General features: G+C 37.5%; 1 protein-coding gene across 2 annotated transcripts in view; it reads left to right on the top strand.

Annotated features, from left to right (window-relative positions):
- Nucleotides 1-17,613, top strand: part of LOC121245141 (BEACH domain-containing protein C2) — a 40,430-nt gene that overhangs the window by 3,562 nt on the left and 19,255 nt on the right. The window contains exons 3-11 of one of the 2 annotated variants that reach the window (XM_041143450.1): nucleotides 1,643-2,430; nucleotides 4,553-5,260; nucleotides 6,356-6,490; nucleotides 8,069-8,173; nucleotides 8,379-8,492; nucleotides 8,740-8,816; nucleotides 9,757-9,838; nucleotides 10,432-10,761; nucleotides 11,226-11,791. In XM_041143450.1, coding sequence (XP_040999384.1) covers nucleotides 1,643-2,430; nucleotides 4,553-5,260; nucleotides 6,356-6,490; nucleotides 8,069-8,173; nucleotides 8,379-8,492; nucleotides 8,740-8,816; nucleotides 9,757-9,838; nucleotides 10,432-10,761; nucleotides 11,226-11,791 — 2,905 coding nt within the window. The remainder of the gene's footprint in view (nucleotides 1-1,642; nucleotides 2,431-4,552; nucleotides 5,261-6,355; nucleotides 6,491-8,068; nucleotides 8,174-8,378; nucleotides 8,493-8,739; nucleotides 8,817-9,756; nucleotides 9,839-10,431; nucleotides 10,762-11,225; nucleotides 11,792-17,613) is intronic. The other variant, XM_041143451.1, reaches the window with a different exon arrangement.

Consider the following 17,613-nt stretch of genomic DNA (forward strand, 5'->3'; position numbering starts at 1 on the left):
TTTTTTACTTTTTTACTTATCAAAAATTTCTTTTTGTGTTTTTTACTTTTTGTAATTTTTTTTTGAGATTGAAATATGTTTAAAGTTGAAAACTTTTATGAATTTTTTTTGAAAACATTGTTAACCAAACATGGTGTAAGGTTTCATACCATAAGATTGTTTCCCTTTAAATCTTACAGTATTATTTTAACTAGTTCTTACAATGTTGCTCGTGTATATTTTTCATTTTTAGTTGAATGGGGTTTTATTGCTTACCAAAGAAGTTATTATTCTACCATGTTGTTAATCGACCTTATCCAACACAATAGTTGTTTTACTCAATTCTAATGTTTTGTAAATGGCTAAAAATGCTTGGAGAAGAAGTTAGTTTTTTCGTTAGCGTTGATATTATACATGGTTCAGTGCAGAATTCTTTATTTTTTCGGTTTTACGTGTATTTCTATGGTTTTTCAAAGAGTGAGGAAGGTTATTTGTAGTACATTTAGGGAAGGAGGTGCTTCCTAAAGGGGTTGACCAACATTTGCTCTTTAAAGAGCGTGAAAGCTGATCTGATCGAGTTGTAGTAAACCCTAGGGTTTGGCTTAAGTGGTAAGAGCCTTGATCTTGGTAGTATGCTCCCTCCAGGTCTAGGGTTTGAACCCTTGGGTGCAAACAATTTCTAAGGCCATGTCCCATCGGTAGAAAGCCGATGATTTACCGTGTGATGGGGATATGTTATATGGGTCCGGGGTTTTAACCGGGTAAAAGAGGTTGCGTTTGCATGGTCTCCGGGATTCCTTGTCAAAAAAAAAGATGATCAAGTTGTAGTGCATTTAGGGAAAAAGTTGTTTTCTAAAAGGGCTTATCAAAGTTGACATCAAGGAAGATTGGTCTTTGCAAGACATTGAAGAAGATGGGTTCAAATGCTTATTTGGTGGAATTTATGGATGATAGTTGAATTAGTTCTACTTATCAGAAAAATTATTTGAATTAGTTCTATATCATGGATAATGTTTAATCAAGTCGTAGTTCAAATGCTTATTTGATTGGTCCTTGCGAGGATGGTAATCAGATTGGTGTTTAGATTTGGCAAATTTTCAGGAAATAAAGTTATTTTCTTACTTGTTTCTTGCTTTCTAGCATGGAATATCAACCTTTTTGTGGTGATTTTGATGTCTAGTGCTCTTTTTGACCTTACATATCGCTAGCACGAGACGAATATATTTTGCAGAGCAATTACTTTTTGAAGATTATTTTTCAACCCTACATATGCAGAGAGGGGTTTAAGGGAAATATAAAAAAAGGTCTCAAGTTAGGGAATTATCTATTGAGAAGATTGAGAGATAACTATAACCGATAAAAAAAAAAGATTGAGAGATAACTATAGAAGTTATAACAGAATGATCAAGTTTGTGGATGTTATACAGAAGTATACATAGCTTTCAGATATCATTTGGTGCTTGTTAGGGAATTGATGCATGAATCCGTAGAAATACTTTTAATAATGTGTATAAATCAAGTAAACCCTTAGCGTTTATGTATGCACACACAAATATTTGTCATATACTTTTCTTACTTTTAAGGAATATGAAATTTCTTGTGCTGTGCCTTGTGCTAGCCTGCTTGTGAATTCCTTCTAAATTATCCATTAGTGATGATTCAGGCATCCTTCGACGACCAGCCGAGGTTCTTGGGCAAGTCCATGTTGCTACACGAATGCGACCAGTGGAGGCTTTGTGGGCCTTGGCCTACGGTGGCCCCATGTCTTTGCTTCCACTGACGGTAAGTGATGTTGATAAAGATAGCCTAGATCCACGACCGGGGAATCTTCCCTTTTCATTGGCCACTGCTACTCTTGCTGCCCCAATATTCCGTATTATTTCTATGGCTGTCCATCACCCTTGGAACAATGAAGAGCTGTGTCGTACCCGAGGGCCTGAGGTTCTGTCAAGAATCTTGAATTATCTTTTGCAGACTTTATCTTTTCTTGATGCTGGAAAGCCTGATGGTGTTGGAAATGAGGAACTAGTTGCAGCCATTGTCTCCCTTTGCCAATCTCAAAAGATTAATCATGCTCTCAAAGTGCAGCTTTTCAGCATGCTGCTATTGGATCTGAAAATTTGGAGCTTATGTAACTATGGACTGCAAAAGAAGCTTCTATCATCCCTTGCAGACATGGTATTCACAGAGTCATCAGTAATGAGAGATGCAAATGCCATTCAGATGCTTCTAGATAACTGCAGAAGATGCTATTGGACGATTTCTGAAAAGGACTCGGTGAATACTTTTTCTCTAGATGATGCAACGCGTCCAGTTGGTGAAGTGAATGCTTTGGTTGATGAGCTCCTAGTGATTATTGAACTTCTAGTTGGAGCAGCACCTATTTCTATGGCTTCGGATGATGTCCGTTGTTTGCTAGGGTTCTTGGTTGACTGCCCACAACCCAATCAGGTAACATTTGAATTTGGAAGATTATTTTGCTCTAGTAGGATTCATGTTGGGGTGGCCGTTGCTTGATGCTGTTAATCTCTGTTTTTCTTCTCTGTTTTGTTTAAGTATTGTTGACTTTTGCTTTTGCAGGGTCTTTTGTTATTCGTTTTGAAATGCTAATGATATATTTCTTTGCGAGTTTTAGACATAAAAAACTATGTATTGACATGGGTTTGATAATATCATTATAAGGCCTTTCTGATGGTACATGCACATATCAACTCACAATTGTGTATCTATATATATTGTGTGTACATGAGTTCCCTGCCTTATTTATTTTTTTATTTTTTTGCATCAATTGCATTTAGCATTAGTTTTCTTTTTTTCTTTTTTTTTTTTTTTTCTGTAAATGATTGTTGTCTTACGCAATTGCTATTTTCCCGTGTATCTTCTAATTGTGTTAGATTAAGATTTTGCGCAGGAATTTGAAAAAGAGTTCTGAGCCAAAATAGTGAGTTAGTTAATTGAGATAATAAATTATATTGATTGCAAATTTGTTAAATTTTACATATAAAAAAATTACTGATAAAAAAAACATATAAAAAAATTGCTAAATCTTTTATGTGTGAAGTATGTATACATTCTAGTATGAAGAGATAGACATACACGAACCATTCAACATTTAATTTTCAAATTTTTCTTGTATCTTTCAATTGTGTTGTTAGATTATAAGATTTTCCGTGTGAAGTAGAAAGAGTTCTAAGCCAAAGCTGTGATTCAGATAAGAGTTTTGCTATGTACAAGCAAGTTTGCGTACCAATTTGCGTATTAATGTTGTTGCCTTCATATTCTAAATTCAAATTAGCACTGTTTTCAATAAAATCTATTTTCTGACTAATCATATTGAATGGGTGCGCGTATTAGTGCGCATAATCGCTTATAATTAGATTTTTCCTTCAGATAATTGAGATGAAAAAGAATACATCTGATTGCAAGAATTTATTTGACAATTTGATCTTAATTTCATAAATGTACTTCCTTTCTCCTTCTGTGCTGCCTGATTACCTCTTATTTTTCATTTGAAATACAAATTATAGAACAATATGAAGGGGCTTTGTAGTCTTGGTTCAAATAATCTTCTTTCTTAACTGTTGCATGAGTTGTCTCTTTAAAGTTAATGTAGAAGCTCTCGACCAATTGCTTCATATGGTGGCCACCCAGTCATTTTTAACATTGAAAAGCCTCAATGGTCCAAACGTTAAAAGCCGTGCTTCTGATTTGTTGGCCAGAACCTCTGACCATTTAGCAGAATATGCTGTAGATTTTAGTAAAATAAACAGAATGAGTTTAGTGATTGTGGCGAAGTTTTTCGTTGTTGTTAGAGAAAACAGATCAAAGTTATATGCATTTTACAAAGACTGTTATTTTCATTGCTGCTAAAGAAAGGACAACTATTCTGTGTAACACAGTGCTAAACTGACTGTTGAAAACTACGTCAATAGGTTAATCTAGTTACCTTGTCAAAGAACATTTTTTGTTGTTGAGAAAGTAGCACGGAGACTTGCTCTTGTACACTCAGAAAGGAAGGCGAGACTGCCGGCACTTACTCATATCCATCCAAATAGCGTGGACTAGCTTCTTCGGCTAATGATACCTCGATCCCGAGACTGCCGGCACTTACTCATATCCATCCAAATAGCGTGGACTAGCTTCTTCGGCTAATGATACCTCGATCCCGAAGCCTTCGGAGTATCTTTTTGATAGGCGCCTCTATCTGTATGGGGAATTTGCTGCTGATAGACTCTGATTATATTTCTTAGAAAGAGTTCTACTTTTGCATGGTTGGAGTCTCTGTAATCTGTGTTTTGTTGCCTTTTCTTTTTAGAACTAGGCAGTGATGAGTAACAAATTGTCCACTACTTGTCCTCACGAATATGGGTTGTGTTCAGTTCATGATGAAATTCGAAAGGAATCTGTCTGAAGTATCTGTATGATCATGTATAGGTGATGCTTTTGTACATGTCCCGTGCACTTGGGTTATTGCCTATCCTTATTATCAAAAAATTTTTACTCATAAAAAAAGTATCTGTATGAACTATCTTATTTATTCAACTTTGAAGTGACTCCTATATTCCTCATCCAGGTTGCTAGGGTATTGCATCTGATGTATCGGTTGGTAGTACAGCCGAATACATCTCGAGCTCAAACATTTGCAGAGGCCTTCCTTGCATGTGGTGGGATAGAGACACTTCTTGTTCTGCTGCAACGGGAAGCTAAAGCTGGTGACTCTAGTGCATTCGAAAGCATGACTGAGAGTGATGAAAGTCTGCCGGTCCATAGACCTGAACTTGATTGTGGTAGTGGGGTTCTTGAGAGAACTTGGGATGATGTGGAACCCACAGAGGATAAGGAACCTGTTTCAGATGAGAAAGATTATGGCTCTCAACCTCTCAAAAGTGGTATCAGCCCTATTGCTTTTTCCCCTGATATGAAAATCGAAAGGATGACCTCTGCTTCTGAGAATGTTTTTATTAAGGATTTGGGTGGTATAAGTCTATCTATTAGTGCTGACAATGCTAGAAATAATGTTTACAATGTTGACAAAACCGATGGGATTGTTGTTGGGATCATAGGGCTCTTAGGTGCTTTAGTAGCATCCGGGCATCTGAAATTTGGTTCAGGTGCTTCGACGGAGATAACAAACCACCTTTTCGGTAGTGGGCTGCATGATGGAAATACTATGTTTGATGATAAAGTTTCGCTTCTATTTTATGCTTTACAGAAAGCTTTCCAAGCGGCACCAAATAGGCTCATGACCAGCAATGTATACACAGCTTTACTGGGGGCTTCGGTATGGCTTTAACTTGTTTTTTTCCCTCACTGATTATTTTGTATTTGATCATGTTCAATACTGACAATCATGGTTCAAACAAAATCCAAATATGCAATTGTTCCTATGGTTTTTGTTATTTTTGTTATATATATTTATTTGGTAATATGTCATTGACCTAGCATGAGAGATACTCTCTCTCTCTCTTGCTCGCTGTCTCTCTTGTAATCAGGTATCATGTATGTAGGTAGGAATGTGTACGTGATATTCATATTCCTAATGCTGTAGTATTCTTTATATTACAATGAAAGTTCTCATGGTCTTCACTTTCCATTGTTTGGTCCACATGATATTATTTGCATATCCATGTTCTTCCCTGTTTGAAAATTAATGCTTTTGATAAGGTTATGGTGTCATTTACCATGGCTCTAGCTCGAGTCTTTGCTGAACCCTTACGGTGCCATTTATATCAAGATAACTTCTTCTTCTTTTTCTTTTTTTTTTTTTTTTTTTTTTTTTTTTTTTTTTTTTTTTTTGTAATTTCGGGGAACCTCTCCAAGGCAGGGCCCTTCGGACCCACCCCTGCAGAGTAAACCCCGGTCCCGTGCACCGTACCTTTAGCTGTAAATTTAGTATTCAATTGGATGAATTACATCTGGATGATAGTTTGCATTATGGTTAATACAATTGCAGTCCTGAAATTTTGCTTTCCTTATATTTTATTATTGGCTGCAGGAGTTGCCATCATAGTATTCCGCATTTTTCTAAATAAGTTTTTAAGTTGCATTTTGTTTCAAGTTATTGTTATGCTTTCTGTATGGATTGGGTTTTGGATGGATAATTGATTTACAAATGCAATTCTTGCTCTCCATCTTTCTTAAGGACCTTTTAATTTCGAAGGGTTAGTTGTGTTAGTAATGCAATCTTCGGTGTTGAGATTATGTCCACACAATTTCATTGTGCTTGATAGAAGTTCTTTTGAGGGTCTCTTGTAACACCATTGAAAAATCACTTTCGGGTTGGGGGGGGGGGGATTATCTATGCTTTATGAGCTATGCAGGTTTATCTTTGAAAGTAACAATCTGGTTACTTTTTCCTGGTTTATTTTTGTTTCAGATTAATGCTTCTTCAACCGATGATGGGCTGAACTTTTATGATTCTGGTCATCGCTTTGAACATTCACAAATTTTGTTGGTTCTTTTGCGTTCACTTCCATATGCATCTAGGAGCTTGCAAATTCGAGCTCTACAGGTACTTTTTCTTGTTTCTTGCACTTCAACTTATAGATTCTTTTTTTCACCTATCAAAATTGTATTGAAAAGAGAAAAAACTTTACCACTTGCATGAATTATGCTTGCAGATTTTGATGCAATCTATTATTTATGGCCTTGTTTTCGGATGTCTGTCGAGTGAAGTGAGAATCAGAGTACTTTCAGATTTTTGAGGGAGGTCATTAGACTTCAATAATATTGAGATTATAAGATTTTCAATTTGCTTAAATCTTGGAAGCATAGAAAGGATTGCCAGATGGGTTGAACTAACATGAAAATTAGTTAATGGCTGTTCATTGTAAAGGAGATCATTGGAGGTTATATCCTCTATATTAGACTGAGGCTTTTCTTTTTCGTCCAATAGTAGTATGCACACATATTTGCTTCCAGCCAAGTGTTGGAGGTCGTTTATGGTGCACTGTCAATTGCTATAAAGATTAACACTTTCATTATTTTTTTTTATCGGTAAACAAAATCTTATTGATCAAAAGAGTAGGCAAGAGCCCAAGTATACGGGACATATACAAGAGCAACGCCTGAGCGTGCTAGTTTAGTGATACAAGGAATTCATGAAAGGTCATGCCATGAAAATCAATTACAATCGAACAATGGAGTAAAGTATTGAATAATAGGTTTCTAAGCTCATCCGTTGACCGCTCTTAATCTTCAAAACTTCTTTCATTTCTCTCCCTCTCCAAATGCACCACCATAAGCATATTGGAACCATCTTCCATATTGATGCAATTTGAGAGTTGCCCCCAATGCCTCTCCAAGAAGCTAGGAAGTCGCTTACCCTTCTCGGCATCATCCAAGCTAATCCCATCAAGACTTCATTCCACTAAGTCATGGCAATCTCACAATAAAGTAGTAGATGGTCAATAGACTCTCTGCTCTTCTTGCACATACAACACCAATCCATAACTATGATTCGACGTTTCCTCAAGTTATCTAGAGTGAGGATATTCCCCAAAGAAGCTGTCCATACAAAAAATGCTGCCCTTAGAGGTCTAAAACATGACTATGATTCGACGTTTCCTCAACGGACTCTCCGATCTTCTTACCTTTCTCGGCAACACTTTCATGAAATTTAGTTCATGGCTTGCATTTGTGATCCATTTACAACAAGTATTAATTGCTTGAATTTCTTCTTAAGTCACCATTTGTCCCGAGAGTTTAAACTAATAGGAAATATTAATTTAATTGTATAAATTATATTCTCTAACTACTTGTAAAAAAAATTATATTCTCTAACTAGTGGGTCCAACACATGGAAATATTTAATTGAAGTGGCAGGTGAAGTGTGAAGTCAGAGTTCGATCAAATTTATGACTTCTGTTTTGATACCATGTTAAATTCTATTTGTCCCAAAGCTTAAGTTGATGGGAAATGATGAATTTAATAATTTGAATTATATTCTTTAACATTTCTTGCTGCTATCCTCTTATTACTTATAAAAAAAAAATTCTTGCTGTTATTGTTTGCTTTTTTGCTTCTCTGGATTTTGGCTCTTCTTTGATACTTTATTTTAGCTCTAAGCTAGTCGTTTATATGGTTTCAGGATCTTCTGTTTTTGGCTTGCAGTCATCCTGAAAATAGAAGCAGTTTGACAAAAATGGAAGAATGGCCAGAATGGATTCTGGAAATTCTTATCTCTAATTATGAGGTGATACAAGAAGACTTCGGTTTGAACTATCTTCTTTGTTTTTAAGACCTCAAATGTTTTAGTCACACAAATAAAGTGCAAAACATGACATCTAGTTAGGATACGGAAATATTAGTTTTTAGTGGTGATGCCTGATCTTGTTTGTTGAAATATGCCAATATGAACCAATCCTTGTTTTATAGATTCTAACTGTACTGTTTTACAGATGCTTGCAGCCAAAAACTCTAATTCTACAAGCTTAGGAGACATAGAGGACATCATACACAACTTCTTGATTATCATGTTAGAGCATTCAATGCGCCAGAAGGATGGATGGAAGGTTATTTCACTAGTATTTTCTTATCAATTCCGTTGATTTTGAGTGATGCTCATGCTTATCGGTTCTGTTGTTATTATATTAATGACTTCGATATGATGCCGTTTTGTAATATGGTAGATTGAACATGCCATGTTCTTTGCATTTAATTTGGAGTTGGGTTATTATCATCTTCATTAGATTTTGCTTCCTTACTCTCTTAACAGGCCAGTTTCATTTATATGGTTTGGTTATTACTTCCTTTTTACAGGATATTGAAGCTACAATTCATTGTGCAGAATGGCTTTCTATTGTGGGTGGATCTAGCACGGGAGACCAGCGGATCAGGTACTATTATTTATCTCTGGCCCGTTCTGCAAACTTTGTCTAGTATTTTTTCAGTAAATATTTTACTTTTCTGTTTTGTTCCCTTTGTTTTACTCTGCTTTTGTTTCTTGACTCTCTTGACTCCATAGTTAGCGAGATGCTTTTCCACACCAACACGCACACAAGTTTTGTATGGAGATCATAACCATGATTACACTGTTTCTTGACTCCCTTGACTCCATAGTCGACAAGATTTTTGTCTCTTTTTTCCCCTCTTTGTTTTGAAGAGGTATTGGTTGCTGTTTAAGGTTCAACTGGGAAAGTGGAGGGTTTTGGGTGTGGAATAAAAATAAATTTTTTTTTTTGGAACATTTGAAGTCTGTTCATTGTCTGCTGATGTGTTGAAATCACCTGGTTTCACTTGCATTGGCTCATTCTCTATTATTTATAAAAAATACTATTATAATAAATCAAAACAAATACAAACACGTGCATTGGTATCTGACTTTAGGTGCTGGATTGAGACACAGCAAAATGGTGAAAATGGCTTTGCAGAACTGATTGAACAGAAAAATAGGACAATACAGAGCGGCCCTTAGAACTGTAATTTTCTATCATATTTAGGATTTATGGTTAGCTTGATATTTACAGAGTCCTGTGCCTTAACTCGTGGTCTGTCAAAGACTATTGGAATATTTCTCTATCATTCTGATATTAACTTTCATGAGGTTTTTCCAACTTAAATGCTTCTTTTGGTTGGCTTGCTTCAGAATAAAATGATTGATCGTTTTCTAGTTGTCTAGCAAAAAACTATATAAAGCATACAAATGAATTTCACAGAGGCTAATTTATAATATATATTTGAATTAAAAAATTTCAGCAACAGTTAATGTTTTTCTTTCATCTTGGAACTCTAATAATTTGTCAACCAACTTTTGGTTATCTTCTTCAACTTTTAAAGACGCGAAGAATCATTGCCTATATTTAAAAGAAGGCTGTTGAGTGGCTTGCTGGACTTTGCTGCAAGAGAACTACAGGTTCAGGTAACCTTTGTTATGCATATTAAGTTCCCCTCATTTGTTAGCAACATGATGTCAGGTGTTATGCATTTTATTAATTTTTGTAGATCTTTTGTCAGTCTGTCTGATATTAATGTCTTCTCTGTTATTACACTAATTATTGAACATTTCTAGAAAAGGGCTGTGTAGTTCAAATGTACCCCTTATATGCTTAAAATCTTAATCATGAATGGGGCATATTACATCATATCTCATTATTCTCTCCCTACCCCTCTTGTCATTCCGTCACCATATGAGCTACCTTTTTTTATTTTTTATTTTTTTATTATTATTGGCACCGGGTGCTCGAGAACAGCATCTCAACTAACCCCGGGGGTGCACAAGCCCTTGGCAAGGAGTTTCCTGCAAGTGCACATCGGGTAATTTAAGGGGAAATTGGAGCTACTTATGACTAGCAGTCATCTCTCTTAATGTTCTTTGAAAGCTCTTGTGAGCTTTTGTGGTTTCTAGTTTAATTGAAGTGAAATCTGCTATCAATAAAAGTTCTTGCTTACCTATATATAAAAAAAAGAATTGAAAATCTGCTATAATTTCTACATCCAGTTTTTCTTTCACAGCAGACTCAAGTTATTGCAGCTGCTGCTGCTGGTGTTGCAGCTGAGGGATTGTCACCAAAAGATGCTAAAGCAGAAGCAGAGAATGCTGCTCAACTTTCCGTGGCTCTGGTTGAGAATGCAATAGTTATACTAATGCTTGTTGAGGATCATTTACGGTTACAGAGCAAACTCTCCCGCGCTTCACGTGCTTCAGATGGTTCTGCATCTCCACTTTCTCTTGTGTCTCCTTTGAATAACCACTCAAATTCATCAAATACAACTGGCAGAGAATCGTTAGAAGCTACGGGCAATCGCAGATCATCTAGTGATACTGGGGGGCTCCCTCTTGATGTACGTATGCACTTGTCCCAACACCACATCTTACACATACAACCACAACGAGAATAGTTAATTATATCGATGATTCTTATCAATATACCAATGTATATAACATAGTCAGGCATTGGTAGAACTCTTTTATGTACCTTTTATATTTTAGATACTCACGCTCACTCAATTACTACCCAATTTGCAATGATCCCCCTTAAGCTATCAATGTGTTGTTCGCATGTCACCTGGGTCCATGATTCTTAGCTGCTGAAATGTTTTATTCTTATGCTTTACTTCTGAATGTTATTTTGTCATTATTGTCTGAGTTTTATTCTTATTCAGCTTGCTTTTCTTGAGTAGGTTATCATATCAGTTTGAATTTTGTAGTCTAGTTTCTTATCACTCTGTTTTGTTCCTCTATCAGAATAGTAACTTCTTTATTCATAGGGCTGAGGGTTTTTTTTTTTTTTTTTAATATTAATCAGGTCCTTGCTTCAATGGCTGATGCAAATGGGCAAATTTCTGCAGTAGTGATGGAACGCCTTACTGCAGCGGCAGCAGCTGAGCCTTATGAGTCTGTTGCATGTGCTTTTGTGTCGTACGGCAGTTGTGCTACGGATGTAGCTGAGGGTTGGAAATACAGGAGCCGATTATGGTATGGTGTTGGCCTTCCTTCAAATGAAACTGTCTTTGGTGGTGGTGGCAGTGGCTGGGAATTTTGGAAATCTGCTCTGGAAAAAGATGCAAATGGAAGCTGGATTGAACTTCCTCTTGTAAAGAAGTCTGTTGCAATGCTTCAAGCTTTATTGTTAGATGAGTCTGGACTTGGTGGTGGTCTTGGTATTGGTGGGGGATCTGGTACTGGAATGGGAGGAATGACATTGCTTTACCAGTTACTGGACAGTGACCAACCTTTCTTGTGCATGCTCCGGATGGTGCTTCTTTCAATGAGGGAAGAAGATGATGGCGAAGACACTATGCTTATGAGGAATGTAGGCGTAGAGGAAGGCATGCCAGAAGGAAGGAAACCGCGCTCAGCTTTGTTGTGGAGGTAAATTAACCACATTAAGCAGAATATCGTTGTTGATAAAAAATGCTTAGAACCAATGAGTTTCCTGATTTTTGACATCCTAGTAAATCTACCATGGTAAAGATCTAGGCATACCTATACCTTTGTAATATCTTTTTTTTTTTTTTTTTTTTTTAAAGTTATTACAAAAAATAGATAAATGCACTATTGTAATATCTGTAATGTGGAGATTTATTTTTGAAAGCTTTGAGGTTTGGATGATCCTACGTGATGAAGGTGAAGTCTGAAAAATCTACAATAGATAAAAGGTTTGGTTTTTTTTTTTTTTTTTTTTTTACAAGGAAAAATAGAAAATCAGGATGTAAAAGGGATTTTATACCCTCCAACCAAAATCTGTCCCATTAGCTTTTTCATCGTAACTAAAATACACTCACCCACCCACACACAATCAAAACATGTAATTTTTTTTCTAAATTAATGGTGGCTGCCGGCCACCGGATTCCGCCGGAACTCTGGCATCCTCTTGGGGTGGTGGTCACCACCTCGAGTGACAGCCGGAATAGTGACAAATTTTCTTAAGACAATCAACATTAAGGTTTCTAAGAGTTTTTTTTTTGTCTCTTGTATACATTCAGTGTACTTGGTTACTCCTTTTGATATATATATAATATTTTTACTTATAAAAGGTTTCTAAGAGTTTTAAGGCTCATATTTTGGGGTTTTAGAATTTTCCTTTTACAAAAATTTAAGTCAGGGTAGTTTAGTTCATTGTAGGATTGATAGAATCATGATATTGTACTCTTTACTTTTTTAAATTATAGCAGTCTAATTTTCTCCTCTCTCAGTATGACCTTTCATATTCCATTCCTGGTGCTTCTTGCCAGGGATGATCCTTAATCTTTCTGTTATCGTTCTCCTATTTCAATTTCTTTTTTCTTCTTTAATTTTACTAATAGTTAGTTGAAGATGGAGTGTAGTTTTTGGTTGAAGCGAAGAGGTTCGTGATTAGTAGGAAAGGTGGAAACTTTTTTTGTATTATTGAGAGGAGCAGGAAGTTGTCTAAGTTCCTTTTTCTCAATGGAGGAATGGTTGTTTGGATGGCAAAGGTTGTGGAGGATTGGTTGAGGTTATTGGGCAAAAAGGAATCTTTTCAGACAAAAAGGGAGGGTCATAGAATTTTTATGGTCCAAAGACGTCAGAATGAGTTTGAATGAGTTTGGGAGGTTTGTGAAGCTGACTGAGTTTGGTACTGGTATAGGGAAGGGTATCATTGTGATTCCAGAAGGGAGGAAAGGGTGTGGCTGGGCAGGTTTTGTAAGAATAGTGAGAGAGATGATAGATTATAGAAACTCTGTTTCAGCTCCTGGTAACAGAGTTGTTTCTTTGAATGGGGGTGGTGAGAGGGATATCAAAGGGAAGAAGGTGATTTCGGATACATCTTTTAAAGGTGTTAATCATCATCGTGATACTTCTTACCTGTCGGCTTTAATGAATTCTAGGCAGGAGGTTTCTGGTCCTCAATAGTTAATTGGCAATTGCAAAATCAGGAAGGATGAGTAGGTGCTGGATGGTAGCAAAAGAAATGAAGCTTTGTGGTGGAAGCAGATTGATGGAAGAAAGAGTGGTTGGTCTTTAGAGGCGCTGCAAAAATTTGGAGAAGTTGAAGGGATCTATGGCACGTAAGGGCAGAGTTAATAGGTAGGATGGAGTCATTGTTGAAGAAGGTAGATGAAGGGCTGGGTTTGTTTATTGGTTTGGGCCTTTCTGTTGTGGATAAGGAAGAGGGAAAAAGGAAGCTGAAGTAGTGGAGTGGGCCTAAATGTTATAATGATAAGAAGGCTAATGGACTGGATCGAGGCCTAGTTATCAGACAGGATCAATGGAGGGAAAAGCCTTTACATGAGAAATAGAAGCCCAACAGCCCGAGTGGCAAGGAGGCCCAGCCCAAGGGCTCGGTGGCTCTGTCTAGCACTTTGTCATCTAGGTCGACGATGGTAGGCGAGTCGTCGAGTGGTTCCGACGGTGGCTCAACCAACAACGAATCTCCATTTATACAGATCTGAGAATTGAAAATCTGAGAAGGCACAGATCAAACCCTCGATGGCTCAGATGGGGGTGAGTTCAACACAGAAAGGGTCGATGGTGGTTGTCGAATCTTCTGGGGGTTCTCCGGTGGTGAGTCTAACTCCGGCGAAGGGGGGATTGTCGATTTCATCTCAGCTCGAGGTTTTGAAGGGAGTTTATCCTCTCGACAATGGGAGATTTTCTTCTCAGCAGCCTTTGGATTCTATTGAGTTGTGTTCTGGAGGTTCTGAGCAGGTGTCTGAGGGGGTGGAAGTGGAGGATGTAACGGGAGAAGTGGATCTGAGTGGTAATGTCTTTGGGACTATCGTGGAGTATGCTTCTGGGGTCCCTTGTACCCAAATGTTTAATGCTGAGACGCAGATGGTTCTTGGTGGGGAGGAGGAAGCTGAGGCAAGTGAGTCATGGGAGTTGAGGGAGTCTGATGATGACTTGGATCCTGATCCGTTGAGTTCTATCCACCTTGAAATTGTTTGGCCCAATAATTCATCTGATTGGGTGTTGAGGAAAGTGGATGAAATTAAGGAATGTGTGGGAATCTTGTATCGGCTTTGAGGAACAGTTTAGAGCACTTTTAATAGCTATAGAGGCTGGTCAACCTCTTTTGGCTAGATCTGCTGCTAAGAAGGAGAGGGAATTGAAAAGATTATCATGTTCTATAAATTACAACTCAAAGGGTGGAAGTGCCTTTAGAGATAAAGGCAAGGAGAGGGTTGTCTATAGTCAACCATGAAACCAACGATTATATCTTGGAATGTGAGGGGCTGAACAACTATAGAAAACGTCTTCGATTAAAGAATTTGATTCGTAAGTGGAGGACCGATGTTATTTGTTTTTAAGAAACTAAGCTGAAAATGGCTAATCAAACAATCATTAACAGTTTATGGAGTTGTCATAGTGTGGGATGGGTTGATTTAGTCTTGAAAGGGGCTTCGGGTGGTATTATTGTTATGTGGGATAGGAGGGTAGTGGATATGATAGATTATTATGTGGGAGAATTTATGGTGGCATTGAATAGGAGGGTGGTATTATTGTCGATTCAAGAGTGTGGATGATGGATATGAATGGGTTTTTTTTGGGGGGGGGGGTTTACACTTTACAATCCTAATGTGGATAATATTAGAAGGATGTTATGGGAGGAAATGGCGGGGGTTAGCTACTGTTGGGATGTTCCTTGGTGCTTTGGTGGGGATTTCAACATTACAAGGTTTCCTAGTGAGCGAGTGGGGGATAATTATTTCTCTCAGGCCATGAATACTTTTTCAGATCTATTTTTGAGCTGGATTTGATCGATTTACCAATGGTTGGTGGGGGTTTTACATGGTCCAATGGAAGAGCATGGTCTAGGCTGGACATGTTTCTGGTTTCGGCTTCGTGGGAAGTTCACTTTCCTGATTTGAGCCAGAAAAAGTTATCGAGAATATGTTCTGACCATTATCCTATAATGTCGGAATGTGGGGGGCATTGTGAGAGGGCATAGGTACTTTAAATTTGAGAATATGTGGTTGGAGGATGAAGGTTTAGTGGATAGGGTGAGGTCGTGGTGATCTTCGTACTCTTTTTCTGGTACCTCGAGCTTTGTGCTGGCTAGTAAACTTAAAGCTTTAAAAAAAGATTTGAAGAAGTGGAATGTGGAGGAGTTTGGAAATACAGAAAATAAAAGGAAACTTTTGATGCAACAGTTGCTGAGTTTGGAGGAAAGGGAGTTGATGGGGGATATATCCAGTGAGGATTTGGAGAGAAAAAAGCGGTGGTGGATGAATTCGAAAAGATCACTTTAATGGAGGAAATCTCATGGAGGCAAAAATCTTGGGTCCTTTGGCTGAAGGAAGGTGACAAGTGTTCGAAATTTTTTCATCGCATGGCGAACTTTCATCGAAGAATAATGCAATTGAGGCTATTCATGATGGTGATAACATCCTTTCAGATCAAGAGGTCATTAAGGATCACATTGTGAATTTTTATGAGAAGCTGTTTAGGGAAGAATACTCGTGGAGACCAAAGCTTGATGGACTGTTATTTGACTCCATTGACCAAATTAGTGCATATTGGTTAGAGAGAGCTTTTGAAGAGGATGAAGTTCTTGATTTGGTTAGAGGAATGGCAAGGGACAAGGCTCCGGGACTGGATGGTTTCTCAATGGCTTTCTTTCAAGCTTGTTGGGAAATAGTGCGGGATGATATTATGAAGGTTTTTCTTGAATTTTATACATTTACGAAATTTGAGAAAAGCTTCAATGCTACATTTATTGCTCTTATTCCCAAGAAGGTAGGGGCTGTGGAGATGCGGGATTTTTGGCCTCTTAGTTTGGTGAATGGGGTATATAAGATCATTTCTAAGGTGTTAGCTAATCGTATGAGTGTGGTGTTGGGAAAAATTATTTTGAAATCTCAAAATGCTTTTGTAAGGGGGCGACAAATTCTTGATTCGGTCTAAGTTGCTAATGAATTTGTGGATAGCAGAATTAGATTAAATGAATCTGGAATTTTGATCAAATTGGACATGGAAAAGGCATATGACCATGTTTGTTGTGATTTCCTTTTGTACTTACTTGGGAGGTATGGTTTTGGAGAGAAATGGTGTATGTGGATCAAACATTGCATTTCGACGGCGCGATTTTCTATTTTGGTGAATGGTACCCCGGTTGGATTTTTTAATAGCTCTCGTGGTTTAAGACAAGGAAATCCGCTATCTCCCTTTCTTTTTGTTCTTGTTATGGATGTGTCGAGTAGAATGATTGAAGTGGCGGTAGAAGGAAGCTTCTTGTCGGGTTTTGAGGTGGGAAATGAGGATTGGAATAGCATTAAATTATCTCATCTTTTCTTTGCCAATGACACTTTAATTTTCTATGAGCCTAATCAAGAACATCTTCGATGTTTGAGAGTATTGTTGTTATGTTTTGAAGTTGTCTTAGGTCTAAGGATTAATCTTAACAAGTCTGAAATTGTTCCAGTGGATGCAGTAGCCAATATTTCAGATTTGGCTAATATTTTGGAGTGTAAGATTTCTTCGTTGCCACTGAAGTATCTTGGTCTTCGTTGGGTGTCTCTCACAAATTTGTTTCCATATGGGAAAGGGTGATTGAGAAGATCGAGATAAGGTTGGCTGGATGGAAAAAGCTATACTTGTCTAAAGGGGGACGAATTACTTTGATAAAGAGTATGCTGTTTAAGCTTCCCACGTATTTTCTTTCACTTTTCCCTTTGGTAGCAGGGGTTGCGAAAAGAATTGAAAAAATTTATCGCAATTTCTTATGGGGAGGTATAAGAGAGGAGAAAAAGTTTCATTTGGTTAGTTGAAACAAGATTGTCAACCAATTTCTTATGGAGGATTGGGGGTGAGAAATTTGTGAATGTTTAACAAAGCACTTCTTGGAAAATGGCTTTGGAGATATAATTTAGAGAGAGATGCTTTATGGAAGAATGTTGTTGCTGTAAAATATGGGAGAGGGTGGAGGGGGGGGGGGGGGGGGGGGGGATTGGTGTTCTAATGAAGTTAGAGGAGCGTATGGGGTGAGTTTATGGAAGTTTGTTAGGAAAGGTTGTGGGGAGTTTTCGAAACATATTACATTTAAAGTGGGGGAAGGGAAGATGATTCTTTTTTGGCATGATATTTGGTGTGGGGAATCAGCTCTCAAATCTGATTTTCCCTCTCTTTTTAGGATTGCAAGGGATCAAAATGCTGCTGTGGCAGATTATTTCCAACATACGGATAATAATATTCTATGGAATGTTAATTTTATCATAGAGGTAAATGATCGG

The sequence above is a fragment of the Juglans microcarpa x Juglans regia genome, chromosome 1S (genome assembly GCF_004785595.1).
Source record: "Juglans microcarpa x Juglans regia isolate MS1-56 chromosome 1S, Jm3101_v1.0, whole genome shotgun sequence".
NCBI lineage: Eukaryota > Viridiplantae > Streptophyta > Magnoliopsida > Fagales > Juglandaceae > Juglans > Juglans microcarpa x Juglans regia.